The 15818-nt window shown below is 39.2% G+C and overlaps 1 protein-coding gene across 2 annotated transcripts; it reads right to left on the bottom strand.

The window, feature by feature from the left end:
• Positions 1-5085: 5085 nt before the first annotated feature.
• LOC119739681 (neutral cholesterol ester hydrolase 1-like) lies at positions 5086-15815 on the bottom strand. Of its 2 annotated transcripts, XM_038214698.1 has the most exons (5): positions 15444-15815; positions 14758-14980; positions 14043-14106; positions 13499-13839; positions 5086-6580 (listed from the first exon to the last, which is right to left on the bottom strand). In XM_038214698.1, the coding sequence occupies exons 1-5, from the start codon at positions 15579-15581 to the stop codon at positions 6135-6137; spliced, it is 1212 nt and encodes a 403-aa protein (XP_038070626.1). In that variant the 5' UTR covers positions 15582-15815; the 3' UTR covers positions 5086-6134. The 2 variants fall into 2 exon arrangements, with proteins under 2 accessions (XP_038070626.1, XP_038070625.1); XM_038214697.1 differs by lacking the exons at positions 13499-13839; positions 14043-14106; positions 14758-14980; positions 15444-15815 and adding exons at positions 7124-7187; positions 7730-7952; positions 8588-9082 and having other exon boundaries at positions 5086-6921.
• Positions 15816-15818: the final 3 nt, after the last annotated feature.

Genomic DNA, 15818 nt, shown 5'->3' on the forward strand with positions numbered 1-15818 from the left:
TTGAAGTTATTGACACATTTTAAAAAAGGCAAAACCAATTCCGTGTGCAGACTGGAAAATGAGCCACTTCAATGAAAATGGCATAACTCCTCACCGCAGCCACTTAAAAAAATTCGAAATTCCTGTGGAAGACAAGGTAATAACCATTCATATAAAACACCCAGTTTGTTTCTCCATATACTCTATAAACTTGGGTCCAGATCGTTCTGAATCGCCCTGTATAAGTACATGCTACATGTAAAAGGGTATGTTCATCATGCCAAATATCAGATGGTAGCAATATAAATATTTATAGCCCTCTTCTGTACAGAAAAAAAGTCCTACACAATTCACCTCATTACGCCTGTCACAAAAAGTCAACTTTTTGTCGGATATTATAAATACTGGAATCAATTTTACAGACTTTCAATCAGTGTAGATCTAAGAACATTTAATATTGTTTAGCATTGGCATTGCTGGATCAGTGCCAAGCTTTGTAAAATGATCAAAGTAGGGGTTTGCCTCGGAGCCGGGTACCGGAGTACCCGACCAGCTGATGTCAGGAAGCGATTCCAGATCATGGGATCGGGTACCTGTAGCCAACTCTACAAATTACTTGGTAACTTCTCGGACAATAAAAAAAGAGGTTTGGAATGTCATTTGTGGAGAATTTTTAAAATGAAAACCACGCTACATGGAGAACAAAAACAGATTTCACGTTTTATGTGCATTTTAAGGCGCGACAGATGACGCTAGGGAAAGTTGCAGCTTACACCGTAAAGCCGCATGAATAATGCCCTTCGGGTAACTCCCGGGATTTGAATTTTAGGGTTGGGTTTCTTTTACGGGTACCCGGATACCCGTGTTTTACTTCAATAGGGTACCCGGTTACTGAACTACCCGTTAATGCACACCACTGGACAAAAGTATAACTACTAAAATCAGGAAATGTAAACTATACCCTCCAAAATTTTCGGGAAAATAATATCCTTTTTTTTGTTGAATAAATGAGGGGATGCATGTTTATGGATGATTATCAACTTATGGACAAAATTAAACAACTATCATTTTGTAAAATCTGTAACTTTATTGATAATGACAACTACTGTGAAACTAATCTCAGTATTGATCAGTTAGAACTTATATTTAAAATGTGTTGCTTGCCATTACCTCTAGAAATGTAAATATATCTTGAAGAGCAGATATTTTTGATAATTATTGAGAACATCTCAATCAGTAGTGTAACCTAGAAGGAAATTAGACTTCAGCTTGTCTCATGAACCTCTTTTTTGTATTGTTGAATCCTAGTTTTTTTGGTAGTTTCGAGACCATTCTAGCCAACTTTAAACAAAAAAAAGAGTTTTTTTTTGGTAATAATAATATTAATAATAATAATAACAACCGTGGTGCTTATATAGCGCTTTCCATCGTATCAACGATCTCAAAGCGTTTTACACTTAATACCCCGTTCATCAGGCCATGAGACCACGCGGCAGCCGATATCAGCGCTCAATCGGTCCTCGACCCTCACAGGTACCCATTCATACTCCTGGGTGGATAGAGGCAATTGTAGTTAAGTGTCTTGCCCAAGGGTACAAACACCATGTTCCTGGAAGGAATTTGAACCCATCTTGTGAGATTAAGATGTAAAAAATCACCCACATTTAAAAAAAATATGTATTTACAGGGGAAAAATTGTGGAATCAGTTATGATTGAATTAGTTTTTGTAAACAAACTACTTCCTCAGCAAACTTAATGATGCTGCTAAAAGTAAAACGATGTACTAACAAGGCTAATGCTTATGCTCTTCCAGAAAATTGGTACTCGATCTACAATTAATTTACACGATGCAATAATATTGGTTAAAAAACATTTACTGTATGACATTGGATGAGTCACTTGTTGAAGATGCTTATCATTTGTTTTTTTGTTACTTTGTTCATACGTAGTTTTACTCTCTTTTTTTGATTATGCAATTGATATGCAACGAGGCATATTTTTAAATATATTTTTGTTACTTTTTTAAAGTTTGTATGTCGCAATTAACCTTACGTTTTGTTAGCAGTTTATGAATTTGATTTAATTCTTGTGAAGAAGAGTGATTTGATGTTTCTTTGACTACTCAGATTTGTGGAGAAAAGCGGATTTTAATTTAATTTTTGATTTTCGTGATCTGCAGGAATAAGAAAGGTATTTGTTGCTGTTGGAACTTAGCCATCATTATGAAAAGTTAATGAAAATCTAGTTGTCAGTAGCAGTTGAACTTGAAAGCATTGGAAATCATGTTAAAGGAACCATGGTATGAATTTCACTTGGGAACATGTTGCATGCAACTGTCTACTCCTAAATGTATGAAAACTTGCCATTGGACATCCCCTTTTGGCAAATTACATTGAAAGTGCACGTCTGTTCCATGTTGTTTCCGGACAGCTGAGGGCGCTGTTGCTGTGACGTCATTTCAGGAAGACACTGTTCAGACTAGGGGGTTTTCTGTTCAAATGTGAACTCAAACATTTGCTCATTGAACACATTGTTTTGTGCAAAATAGTTTGCTCATTGGCTTACTGCCATGTACTGAAACAACGAAAAACAAAGAAAGGAAATTTACGACTCGCAGCAAAATATTCAAAATTCTGGCAATTTTTTTGTGCTGAAAGAGCTGTAACATTGAGGTTTCTTCCTGAAATGACATCATACTTTTGCTCATGAATATGGACATTTTCATTAGCATAAAAAGTCACCAAAATACCCTTGAAGCGGCAAAACGAAAATTGAAAATAAGGTGAAGTGGGACACAAAGGTGTATAGTCAAGAGTTGCACTAAAATAATTACATTGCATAGGCCCCTTAAGTTATATTACTTGATCATTTTCTTTGGCCAGTGCAGTGGTAATCTTATTCGACTAGCTATGGAGTCAATGATTGTAAATATTCGTATTTGGTCAAAGAACATTTACGTATCAAGAATCAGTTATTTTTACAATCTGTTTGAATCACTAAGGCCTACATTTATCCGGTCAATGTTCTGTTATGTTCTGTATTAATGTAACAATGTTACGTAGTAGCAATGGAACTTCCACATTCGGAAGTTTGCATATTTTGTCGTAGAATTTCCATCATTGTCGTGGATGTTGGGTTCCACAACCTTGTCCCCGTGGTGTCAGAGCTATGCTTCACATAGGGAACGAGGCTGGAGTTTCTGCATCTGATAGTGGAATTTCTGTTTTTGGACATACATGAAAAATGTCTGTTCAGTAGATTTAGATTTGTTTAAAGAAAATATGTGCTGAAACACTTAAACATGTTATCTGGAAATTTAGAGAAGTATGAGTCCACTAGATGCTCTTGCTGGCAGGAGAGGAGTATTTAATTTCCTTTCACCTTTTTCACCTTCCCCTTATGACGCCATAGTGAGGACAGGTGTTCGTTCCTCTGTGATATGTGCATGGTAGACACACTGTACATGTACTTTCATTGTCACTGAGTTTGCATCGGTGAGGGCGTACCGTACCATGCAAGGGGTCTAATTAGGAGCTATTTACGTATCTGCAGGTGTTGCATTGATTCACAAATGTTACTGTTTTTTTATTTTTATTTCCTTGTTGTTGTTTTTTAACAGACACGCCTATAATTAGTAGTCTATGGAATATCCCCTTGCGCAGCAAGGGTATATGATATGCGGTGATTGATTATGCAAAACATGACTGCGTCTTGACCTCGAGATTCTGACCATTCAGCGGGCGCCTTGTATCGGGTCTTCTGTAACCCGTTTAAATATGTCAGCCAAATTGACCAATCAGCAGCTTCAGTCCACATTTCTGATCGAAATGACTTCTAAACAGTTTCTAAAGTCGACACCGATTGGCTGGCGCGCGGGGTCGCATAAAATTTGCATTGCTCAGATGTATCAGACGTTGGATACGGGAGAAGGCTCCGTGGGACAACGGTTGATACTCAGACTAATAACTATGGGCTATCAATAATAATAACTCAGACTAATAACTATTGGAGCCAGTTTGATTTTTGTAACCTGAATGCAAATACTGAACAATAATGTGAATATCTGTCACCCTTATTGAGCTAAACAATAGACCATTATTTCGTTTGTAAACACGGAGCGCCATTTTGCCATGGGCTGCCACAGCACAAGGGCAAACATTATGTCGTGGCTGGCAACAGATTTTGCCAAAATTGTTTATTAAAAACCCTGTGTAAGAAAGGCATTTGGAAAGAGTTCCATACCTTGACATCACTTGACACACTGTTCACAAATCCTGTGAGACTGGTCTGAAAAAGTGTTTTCTCAGTAAATGCTTCAATACTTTCCCTGCTTGACTTTTTAGGACATGTTATCGCTTTCTGATTGCTAAATTGGTCACTGCAGGGAGAACTAATTGATGTACAGGCATGAAATTCTTTCCAGGCATTTTATTAAGACTTTGTACCATTTTGTTGGTAATTATATTTTCAGGAACGTAATGATCTGTTTTGAAAATAATATCTTCTCTTCATTGTTTGCAAAGTTGGCCTTCCATATTTTGCCAACTTGTGGTTGGCGAAGTGCCAACATGCATATGCATTCATGCATACTTATGCATCATGCATGCTTATGCATTCGTGCATAATTACTTGGCAATTAAGAGTCGTCTCTTTACTTTCGACCGAATGTTTTGCTCGATTGATCAGTGTAGTCACTTGATAATACATGTAGATGTACTTCCATAGCTCAAGTTTATTAAAGCATTTGTTCCAATCAATGCCGCAATTGTTAACTTCGTTCTGTGGCATTCGCTTATGCATCGATAATTGTATAATTGTAAAAGAATATTTGGGGAAAAAAACCGTTTTCTTGGCGCACGAGGGCCATCGTAATAGTTATAGAATTCACTAAATATTTGAAATTAAGGTCTTTTAAGATCTCGAAAATCGATAAGAACCGTGAAAGATTGAATTTAATATATTATAAGGAAGTTGCATTTTTAGGACACTCCGTATGTTATCGTCATCAGTTTCTTCCAAAAGGGGGCGCGCTATATAAACACTGTTCACTGCGCGCCAACATCTGTCCATTAGCGATGTAAACAAAGATTTGTAAAGAAGAAATCTCACGATTAACACTTAATAAACTTTTCCTGTATTTTGTTTTTAACTTACGGTTCATTAACTTAGAATGTTTCCAAGCCTAATTTAACTGAACCACCATGAATAAACAAACTCTGACGAAAACTGACACTACTTACTATTCTTAAGTTTAATTAGCGAAATTACGGTTTTGTTTGTCAAATTTAGCAAAGCTCTCAAAGGAAATTGATAATAAGTATGTACATTTCTAATGCATGCGTTTAAAAAATACAAATTCAATCAAAAATCAAGCGCTTCGTAAGACAAGATGCGAAACAAAATTTCGTCAAGATACGCCAGAGTGCTTGCACTCTCGAAAATGTATAATTAAATGTATTTTTTTTATCAGTTTATTAACAATAAATCAAAATCTCTCTTTATTGGTTAAAGGGGCAATGCGATTGATTTTACACTGGAACATATTGTGTGTAGGACTTCATTGCTCTTATTTGTTTTCAGACTTTGCGACATCATTTTTTAGTAAAAAAAAATAATTGTGAAGAGCATGTATTTTTAACAATGCTCACATATCCCGTACTTATCCTGACATTTGAGGGCACTGTTGTTACGTTTTTTTCAGGGCTCAATCTCCGTGTTGGTGGATTTCTGCTCAAGTTGCAAACCAAAAAAAACCCCTGAAGTAATGCCTCGTAAGGCATCACATTTTTGCTAAATGAATTTGGAAATTCGCATTAGCATAAAAACCCCAAAAAACGCCAAAGACGCTCAGGGTCGGAAAAAAAGTCAACATGGGGATTGGAATAAAATGGAAATGGGCACAAAGGTGCATTTTCTAGGACTGCATGCATAAGAAAAAGAATTCTATTTCATTCACCCTTTAACTTAGGCAACAAGAGTTTCTTCGCGCAAATTCAGAATCGTTACACCATAACTCGAGCTGTTCCGCACTGTTTGCATTCGCGAAAATATCGGTAGATATTCTCTATTTTGATATGATTGTCGTTTCTTGATAAAAAAAAAAGTAAACAAAAGCCCCAAACAATATCACCTACTGGTTTTGAACTTCGTGCGCTTACAGTTTCTTCAGTGCAAATTGCAGAAAATCCTTATCGCCTTGCTTGCCCACTTCAGAGGGAATCAAATTGCCAAACAAGGCGTGAAAACCCGTCTTGTAGTGTTTCCAAGTGACTGGCACTCCCGCCTTCTCCAGTCGCTTGGCGTACATGATGCCGTCATCCCTCAAGACGTCATACTCGGCGGTCAGGATGTAAGCCTCTGGGAGTCCTCTCAGGTCTTCTCGCATGAGAGGAGCGTAGTCTGGATCCAAGAGGACGTCTTTGATCTCCTCGTAGAGGGCGTCATCGCCGAAGTCGTTTGAGGGCGCTCTGTAGTCTGGTCTCTTAAACTCGTCAGGGATGAGGTCGCGCGAGAGGCATTTTTGGACCAACGGGGAGCTTTTGGCGGCAGCCGAGGTGTGATTATTGATCAGCATTGCCTCCGTGACGTCACCCTTGTTACCAAGGAGATACTTATTCCAATAAGTAGCCATAGTTATTCTCCTCAATATGAGTGTATTGTATTTTCCATTTTGCTGATAGGAAGGCGTGTGGAAGTCAAAGGCCTGCAAGCACGGAACGATCAAGACTTGCAACTTGGGTCTGGGCAGGTCACGGTACTCGGGGTCAAAGGTTAACCGTTGTGCCGTGGCTGCTGCCAGGTTGCCCCCAGCGCTGTCGCCCATGATGGCAACTCTCCCAGGATCAACGTTGAAATCGCCAATGTGCTTCAGGAACCAGACTGTAGCTGCTGTGCAGTCATCTATTGCCGCGGGGAATGGATATTTTGGCGCCAAACGGTAACTATTAAAAAAAAAAAATCAAACAAAATCTTACACTTGTAGGCATAAAAGAAGCATATCATTGACAGTATTCAAGTTACATCAAAATCGAGTGTGTGACTTCAATAATGCATTGAGCATGATGAGGCAATTTCTGGATGAGGAGGGAGCAAAACTTGTTACTTTTTCTGACGAAAAGTCACTGTTAAAAATGGTTAACTTACTCAACAGAAACCACAACGACATTCAGTTCCCGTGCCAGCATCGCCGTTAACGAGTGGTGCATATCTGGCGGAGTAAACGTTTATATATATATTAAACGGGCGTCCCATATACATTTCACATATCCTGCACCAATTATATATCACTCATAAAGGCTTTTTACCCCCAAACACGTATCTTTGAAACAGTATATGTTTCCCTATTACTGTTCAAGTATTATATCCACATGATCCCCAATTATTCAAATGATGATGACAGCAAATAACATCTGCACGACATTTTGGTCAAGACTTAATTGTCTGGCTTGCTGTGGTTAAGAAGAAATCAAGAAACGTAGACAATTTCCAGCGATCAGTCAATTTTATTGACTGGTAGTTGGAAATAAAGTTTGATATTGACGAAAATCACGAGATCGTGTTTTTGTGATCTAAAGATTGTGCATGGTTTGTCACTGTTTTCTTGAAGTTAGTGAATATCCTCCCAGCTAACACTACAACAGCTTAATATGGTTTCGAACATATAGTTGGATTTTGAGTGGTGTTATTATAAACCGAGTAAAATACATGTTTAACGAATATTAATATATACAATGAAAGTTGGGATCTTACCTACGCTACTACTTACAAAACCTCCGCCGTGGTAGAAGACGATGGCCGGCCGTTTATCGGTCTTCTCTCCCGCGGGCTCATCGGCAAATATCCGGACTGGTACCCGGTCAAACACCGCGTCTCTGTACGGTACTCGCGGCTCGCTCGCCCGGGAGTGCGCCCTGAATCGCTCATCCAGCCAGTCGACGAGCCCAGTCGGTAGGGCCTTCATACCATAAGGAGACTAACAAAATAACCAAGAAATAACATATGGCCAGTCTCTGATCCACTTTTTCTTTTTGCACATTTTAATCCAATGAAAAAAGAACAACTGGCGTGATGTAAACCCATTACCCACTCGATCATAACCGAAGACAAGGGAAGGCCAGTAATGCTATAAAATATAAGATTTTAGGTTTTGCATCAGTGGTGGAGTATATCAGTATCGTTTCGGTTTGCGGCACATCATGTGGTAATCAATATGTCGCCCAGTAAATATATAGTTTAGTTCTGATAAGAACTTGTCCTGCTGATATCAAATTTCGCTAAGTGGTTTTAGTTCTGATAAGAACAGTCCTGCTTTAACTTGGTTTACAAGAACTTGTCTTTGGTCTCTTTTGGTCCCACCCCCCCCCCCCCCCCCCCCACCCACCTATTGATTTTCGGAGGCAAAAGTGTCTGGAAAAAATTCTGGATCCACCGTGCTAGCCCCCCAAAAATATTGGTTCTAGAACCGCGCCTGGAAATAATAAAGACATTGCAGAAAATGTTCATGTAGATTTGGAGCAGGTCTAAAATGTGCATGGGCCTCATCATGAATGGTTTATGGCCAGTCTCACAAGACTAGTGTCAAAACCTACGATGCTAGTGCATACTTACCAATATCAGAAAATTCGAAACAATTTTCAGCGTGCATGGGCTGTCTACACCCTCAGGGATAGGCTCGAGCACTATATAGGTCGCCACTGCAACCACCGCCACCACAAACGCTAGCAGTATTCCTCGTACGTGCACCATTATTGCTTCGCCATTCGCCAAAAATATGAACACCACCGCATGTGTGTACCGAGGTGTTTGATCGGCAGACTGCGAAACCAACAAAGCGTTTGTGCAGACGTGAATTAACTCAAGGTTCACTGCCATTGTACACCAGCTCTGTCTGACCGTATTCAGTATTTACACTCAACCTTTTGATAAGCTTACAAGTAAAAAAGAAACACAATTGAAATCGCATTGCTATCGGCAGTGCACAAAACTGCTCAGTCACTGCTTTAAATACTTCCAGCCCGCATGGTTACAAGTGGTTAATTGAGTTTACTAGCAATTATTTAAACGTCTTTTTTGTTTAGCAGTGGGGAAAAAGACATCAACTTTTGAGCAAAAGTCACGATTATAGACTGGTGCCGCATGAAATGCAAATCACATAAAGAACCTGTTAAATCAGGTCCCAAGCTTCAATTCACTATAATTCAAACATTTCAATTATTTCTTTACAATTAAAAAAAAAATTGTGAAAGTAAAAGTCGTTTTCCCAAAAGTGCATAAAGTATAAATATATCGAAAACATATAAGAATTATCATTGTCGAAAAAGACAACTTTTAATTTAAATAAAGCTAAAACATACAAATAATGAAAAACGTATAGAGAACACAACAAAAGAGGATATACGAATCTACACAAAAATCTCATTGTAACCAATTTAAATCTGCATAAAAACATGCTAAGTGTTATTAACAAAAATCAAACACATTCATTGTCACATTACAATTATTTATGTCTAAGTCAAGTTAAAAAGTTTAGTTGTAAGACGCGGTATAACTTCTAAAAGACAACACAGAATCCGTCTTTCCGACGCAGACTGAAATTTGATCTATGAGGCATACCTACACCGCGCATCTTCAATGGGCCATCCTCAAGATCGACAGCGACAGGAATAGCGCTCGCGTGATTGTGGATAAGATTGGTGCAGCGGGCTACGAGGAGTTTGTTTATGCTCTGGAATCATCCGTATCGGGAGAACCGCGATACGCTCACTTCGATGCTCCTAAAGAATGGAATGTATAGGAGACGTGCTGGCCTTCATCTTCTGGTTCGTACAATTATTGTACATTGACCCTGTATTCAGCAAATGTGTCGGAAAAGAACCCTTTATTGACTCGGAACTCTGTTACAATCCCTTCAATGTTGTCTTCTTTCTGCCCATTAAATAATAATAATAATCAAAATCAGAATATTAAAGATGAATCCCTATGCTATTTTTCGAGTTTCACCTCGAGTTTTCACCTCGAAAAATACATTGTTTTTTTTTTTTCAATTGCTATATTCTTATCAATATACAGGGTGGATAAAAAAGGCAACCCACGTGGCGCCCCTATTTTTAAGGAAGGTCTGCAAGATGTATCGCTTTCCAGATCTAGGATATAAAAGCCCAATTAATAAGCTTTCATTTTACTGAAAGAAACATTCAAATCACTCATGTACTGTTCGAGTTATGGAATTTTAAACACAAACACATTTTTAAACCTTTGCCCACGGATCACATTAAGATACGTGATATTTCAGTCCAATGAAACCATGTGGTATCATGAAAACGATATCAGAATAATCACATATGTCTCCGGGGTAGCCACGTAGAACTTCGAAGGCAGGCCAAGACTACACTTTTTATTATTCCTTCTGTCAAATGTAGATATAGACTGTTTCTTTAATCTTGTATGTCTTCCCGCAGCATAGCTAATTCATACTCAGGTGAAGAAACACAATAGTCTTTAGATTGTATTCTCCCATCCAGCACATCTAGGGTTTTCAAGTAGGGCCATAGTTTAATTAGATCGTTGTTGCAATATGGACCTCAGGAATTTAGTGAACCTCATACACTGTAGAAGAGATTGATTGGAATTTGTATTGTTCTTTAACTGGTATATTTAAGCTTGGGCGTAGTCCCACATCCCAGAACACTCACTAGACGCCAGAGGTGTAGGACCTGTCCGCCCGGTCAGATAGTTTGCCCGTATATTTTGATTGGAGCTGAGATATTTTGACTTCGTGATTTTGTGCCCGTTTTGGTACCTTTTGCTTCTGTGTGAAGCCAGTGCTGTATGCGTTTTCGGCTTTTGCCAAGATTTCTGAGTGAAATTCTGAGCCAGTTTCTCCACCCCTTTATGCCAGATTGGGCATCCTGTGTGGAGGAAGATTTGGACGTTTAATAATATTTGTATGGGTTATTGTAAATAAGATCATCCAAAAGAGAAATTGAATTTGTTTGTGCATTATTTTAGCTAACTTTATTTCCTTTGAGTTTGAGATTGTTCTCTGTCCGGCTGAAAATGGCGGGCGCTGCCTTTAGCCGTGACAAAGACTGTAGACATTTTATTTAATTAATTATTCCTTCGCACATCTGCCAGACAATAATTCGGCTCTCGCACAGAGGGTCGGTTTCTTCACAAAAGGAAAGCCCTCTTTCAGAGGGTTGAAGACGCCCAAAATCGAAATAAAGTACTTTCTGTTTGTTTGAACAAAACAGACAAATTGGAACTTACACAAAATTACCCGGGTAAGCTTGTGATTTTTTTTTTCGTCGCTGAGACCCGCTATTCTGTTGGGATTAATTTAAAGGGAATATACAATATTTGCAAACATCGACAAATAAAACTACCAAGTTTTTACGAAATACGTCACTAGGATGTTGGTTAATGACAGTCTAAAGCATCCTGTAAAATTATGGCACTTGGTGTGAAGTCATTTTCAAGAAAATGGTATTTTTGTATAAATTTCCAACGGTGGTCGGCCGATCACCGTTGGAAAAACCTAACTATTTTTCAGCTACTGCTCCAAATTTACCATTTTGTTCAGTCAAAATTTTGTTTGCTATTGGTTACATGTTCATGAACGGGTGCAGGTCAGCTAGACTGGTTCCCTGACCTAACAATTTTCCGGCATCTATAAGTTGATCCATTTCATCTTTAGTGGAGTCAGGGAACCAGACTACTTCAACGTTTTTGTTTTTCTTGGCTTTTCCAGCATTTTCGAACACAAAACTTCAAACATGTCAGTGTAACAATATTTGATCTATTATACTTACCCCTCAAATAGTTCATTTTTAAAAATAACAGCAAAAGCCAATGATGTACATTCCCTTTAAGTATTTGACAATTTTTTTATATTTACACGCCGTCTTTTAAACACTCATTTAACAGACGAAATTTCAATTGAATACGAATAAAATGTTTCCCGATTTATTGGACCCACATCGAGTGTGTTGTTTTTGTTGAAATATCTCGAGACAGCGTCAGTGTTGACCACAGCATCTAATATCACAAATATCTCTAATACTCTGTGTGTATATAGAAATTAGTGATCTCCATTAGAAAGAAAACAGCAACGATACTTATACGAACGACACGCGAACTTAACAGGACATGGCTGTTACATGTCGCAGCGTTTTGATATAAACACAACTTAAAAACTTAAGAATGTCATGTCGAGGTGTCTAAGATGTCTAATATGGTTTATTCTAGCAAAATGGCGCCCTCCTATTGTGTTCACAATATCTACAAAGAAAAATGCCAAATGAATATTTTAGTTACACGATCTTTCAGATTTAAAAAAGGTATAATGTGTTTGGTGACCTTGCTGTTTTGCTTCGGATTGGGAGGACATAATCGTCATAACTTTTAAATCATTTTGACTTCTTTTATTTTCAGGAACCCTGATGAAGCACACAGTAAATTGCGCATGACCTACGCCAGTTCCATGGTAACTATATTGACGGAATTCCCTGGTTTGAAGGTAGTTCTAATCGGGCAGAACGTCTCAATCAAAGACGAGATAATCGAAGAGGTCAGTCTTGATTAAAAGGAATATGACAATACACAGCCTACGAGCTAATCGTTAGTTTATTTTATACAAAGTCTAATACATTCCTCCCATCGGATTAGGTAGCTGATCTCATGTCATTGAATTATTTGTCCCAACAGCCACTGCCCAGCCGCACCGAAGTTTTATTCCATGGTAAACAAATGTTCCACGAGAAGGTCCATGTGTTGTAGCAAGATTGGTGACAGAGGGCCCCCCCCCCTTATTAACTACAAAAAAGGTAAGTTTTATAAATTAATTCAACAAATGTAAATTATTTCAGCTTTATATCGTATTGCGTTTCTCAATTTCAGTTAATTGTCTTAGAATTGTCTTCCGCGCAAACAGCAGAATCACTTATACATCATCTAAATAATCATAACACCAATACGGTCCTTCGTACTGTTATCCATCATATCAAATATCAATTAGACTACTGTTTTATTTACATGTGCTAGTTATTGACAATAACAGAACGTTTTGAACTTCATGAACTTACAGTTTTTCCCGCGCAAATTGCAGAAAATCATTTACGCCTTGCTTACCCACTTCAGAGGGAAAGCTAAACAAGCCGTGAAAACCCTTCTTGTAGTTTTTCAAAGTGGCTGGCACTCCCGCCATCTCCAGCCGCTTGGCATACATGATGCCTTCATCCCTCAAGACGTCATACTCGGCGGTCAGGATGTAAGCCTCTGGGAGTCCTCTCAGGTCTTCTCGCATGAGAGGAGCGTAGTCTGGATCCAAGAGGACGTCCTTGATCTCCTCGTAGAGGGCGTCATCGCCGAAGTCGGTTGAGGGCGCTCTGTAGTCTGGTCTCTTAAACTCGTCAGGGATGAGGTCGTGCGAGAGGCATTTTTGGACCAACGGGGAGCTTTTGGCGGCAGCCGAGGTGTGGTTATTGATCACCATTGCCTCCGTGACGTCACCCCTGTTACCACGGAGATACTTATTCCAAGCCGTCACCGCAAATCTTCTGTTCACTATGAGTGTATTGTAGTCGCCATTTTGCTGATAGGAAGGCGTGTGGAAATCAAACGCTTGCAAGCACGGATAGATCAAGACTTGCAACTTGAGTCTGGGCAGGTCACGGTACTCGGGGTCAAAGGTTAACCGTTGTGCCGCGGCTGCTGCCAGGTTGCCCCCAGCGCTGTCGCCCATGATGGCAACTCTCGCAGGATCGACGTTGAAATCGCCTAGGTGCTTCAGGAACCAGACTATGGCAGCTGTGGAGTCGTCTATTGCCGCGGGGAATGGATATTTTGGCGCCAAAAGGTAACTGTTTTAAAGACCATACATAAAATATTATACTTGTAGGCATAAAAGAAACACAGCATTGACAGTATTTTAATTAACTCAAAATCGAGGGTGTTGTGTCATCAAGAGTGCCTTGAGAAAAAATGAAGCAATTCTTGGGTGGGGTTGTGGCAAAAGAAATGTCTTTTCTGACGAAACGTCACCCTTAAAAAAATGTTAACTTACTTGACAGAAACCACAACAGCATTCAGTTCCCGCGCCAGCATCGCCGTTAACGGGTGGTAGACATCTGGAGAAGTGAATGTTTATAGGATTATTGCACGGGTGGTTTGGACGAATCAAGGCGTCCAAATTAAATTTTACATAACCTGCAGCACCAACTATACCGATCACTCATAAAGGCTTTTCACCCAAATACCTGTATCGTCATTTCGTACAGGCTATTGTTTGAATTTATTCTCTGATACACTATGTGTTCCTGTTCAAGTATTATTTACACTTAATCACCCCCGAAAATCAAAATGATGATGAGAGCACATTTATCTACCTGACTTATACCATATTTTTCCACAGCAAAAGGGAGGGTGCAAAAACGATAGTAGTTTTGACCAAAACTAAAAGGAACACGGGATCATTAATTTGCATTCGTCTGCCTTGCTGTCATTAAGAAGAATCAAGAAATATCTAGATGATTTCCAACTATCAGTCAATAATGACTGATTTCTGATGGTTGGAAATAAAGTATGCTATTGACAAATGGTGTTTTGCGATCAAAAGGCTGTGCATAGTGTTTCACTGTTTTCTCGAATAGTGAAACCACTCAAGTACTCAACTGAAACTGGTTAGGTTTCGAACATTCTTATTTGGATTTTGAGTGGTGATATGATTGGAAACTGATACGTATGTTTATGCATTTAAAGTTAAATGTTTTAGATCTTACCTATGTGACCTGATACAAAACCTCCGCCGTGGTAGAAGACGATTGCCGGCCGTTTATCGGTCTTCCCTTCCGCTGGCTCGGCGGCAAATATCCGGACTTGAACCCGGTCAAACACCGCGTCTCTGTACGGTACTCCCGGCTCGCTCGCCCGTGCGTTTGCCCTGAATCGCTCATCTAACCAATCGACGAGACCACACGGTAGAAACATCCCAACATAATGACCCTAACAAAATAATCAAGAAAAAAATATAACGATGCCCACTCTCTGATCTTTTTTCTTAGAGTCTGGATTGAATTTATACATTTTGTTAATCCCACCAAGAAAAGAAGAATAGACTTAATATAAACCCATTTGATACGCACTCGTGATCAGATCAGGCAAATTGTAATAATTTCTATGTAGATAAGATTTTAAAACACGGACAACGCACCATAGTGAGCTTTGAATGTCGTGCAACACAACAGCTAATCCACATTTTGAAACATTGGGAAATAAGACATTGCATAAAATGTTCATGTGTAGCATAGATTAAGAGAAAGTCTAAAACGAGGGCCTCGTTCATGTGGTTTATAGCCAGTCCAAATGTCCAACTAGAACTATGGGTATCATTACGTGTAATACCCATGTCCAACCTCAATGAATTATATATGGCAATATCATATATAAAAACTGTTAGCATACTTACATTTGTCATCAATGGCGAAATAAGTTTGAGCATCCATGGGCTGTCTACATCCTCAGGGATAGGCGCGAACACTACATAGGTCGCCACTGCAACCACCGCCACCACAAACGCTACCAGTATTCCTCGTACGAGCACCATTATTGCTTTGTCTTCCGCAAAAATTATGAGCACCGCTGTATATATAAAATCGAACTAGCCTCACTACACGGATCGGTGCAAGGCCTTCGACACAAACAGAGCCTTTGTGCAGACGTGCACAATTATATCTATTCATAACCTTTGTAAAGGCCTGTACTTGAGCGCATTGCACTATGAATACGTGAATATTGACAAAGCAGATATGCACTGCGTTAATTTTAGGGGAGCGGGCACAAG

The sequence above is a fragment of the Patiria miniata genome, unplaced genomic scaffold (genome assembly GCF_015706575.1).
Source record: "Patiria miniata isolate m_02_andy unplaced genomic scaffold, ASM1570657v1 HiC_scaffold_4, whole genome shotgun sequence".
Taxonomy (NCBI): domain Eukaryota; kingdom Metazoa; phylum Echinodermata; class Asteroidea; order Valvatida; family Asterinidae; genus Patiria; species Patiria miniata.

Coding starts and splice junctions, on each gene's coding strand:
- LOC119739681 (XM_038214697.1), bottom strand. CDS start 8,851: ATGGCAGTGAACCTTGAGTTAATTCACGTCTGCACAAACGCTTTGTTG. Junction 7,188..7,729: donor TTTTGTAAGTAGTAGCGTAG/GTAAGATCCCAA, acceptor TTACTCCGCCAG/ATATGCACCACTCGTTAACG. Junction 6,922..7,123: donor GTCGTTGTGGTTTCTGTTGA/GTAAGTTAACCA, acceptor TTTTTTTAATAG/TTACCGTTTGGCGCCAAAAT.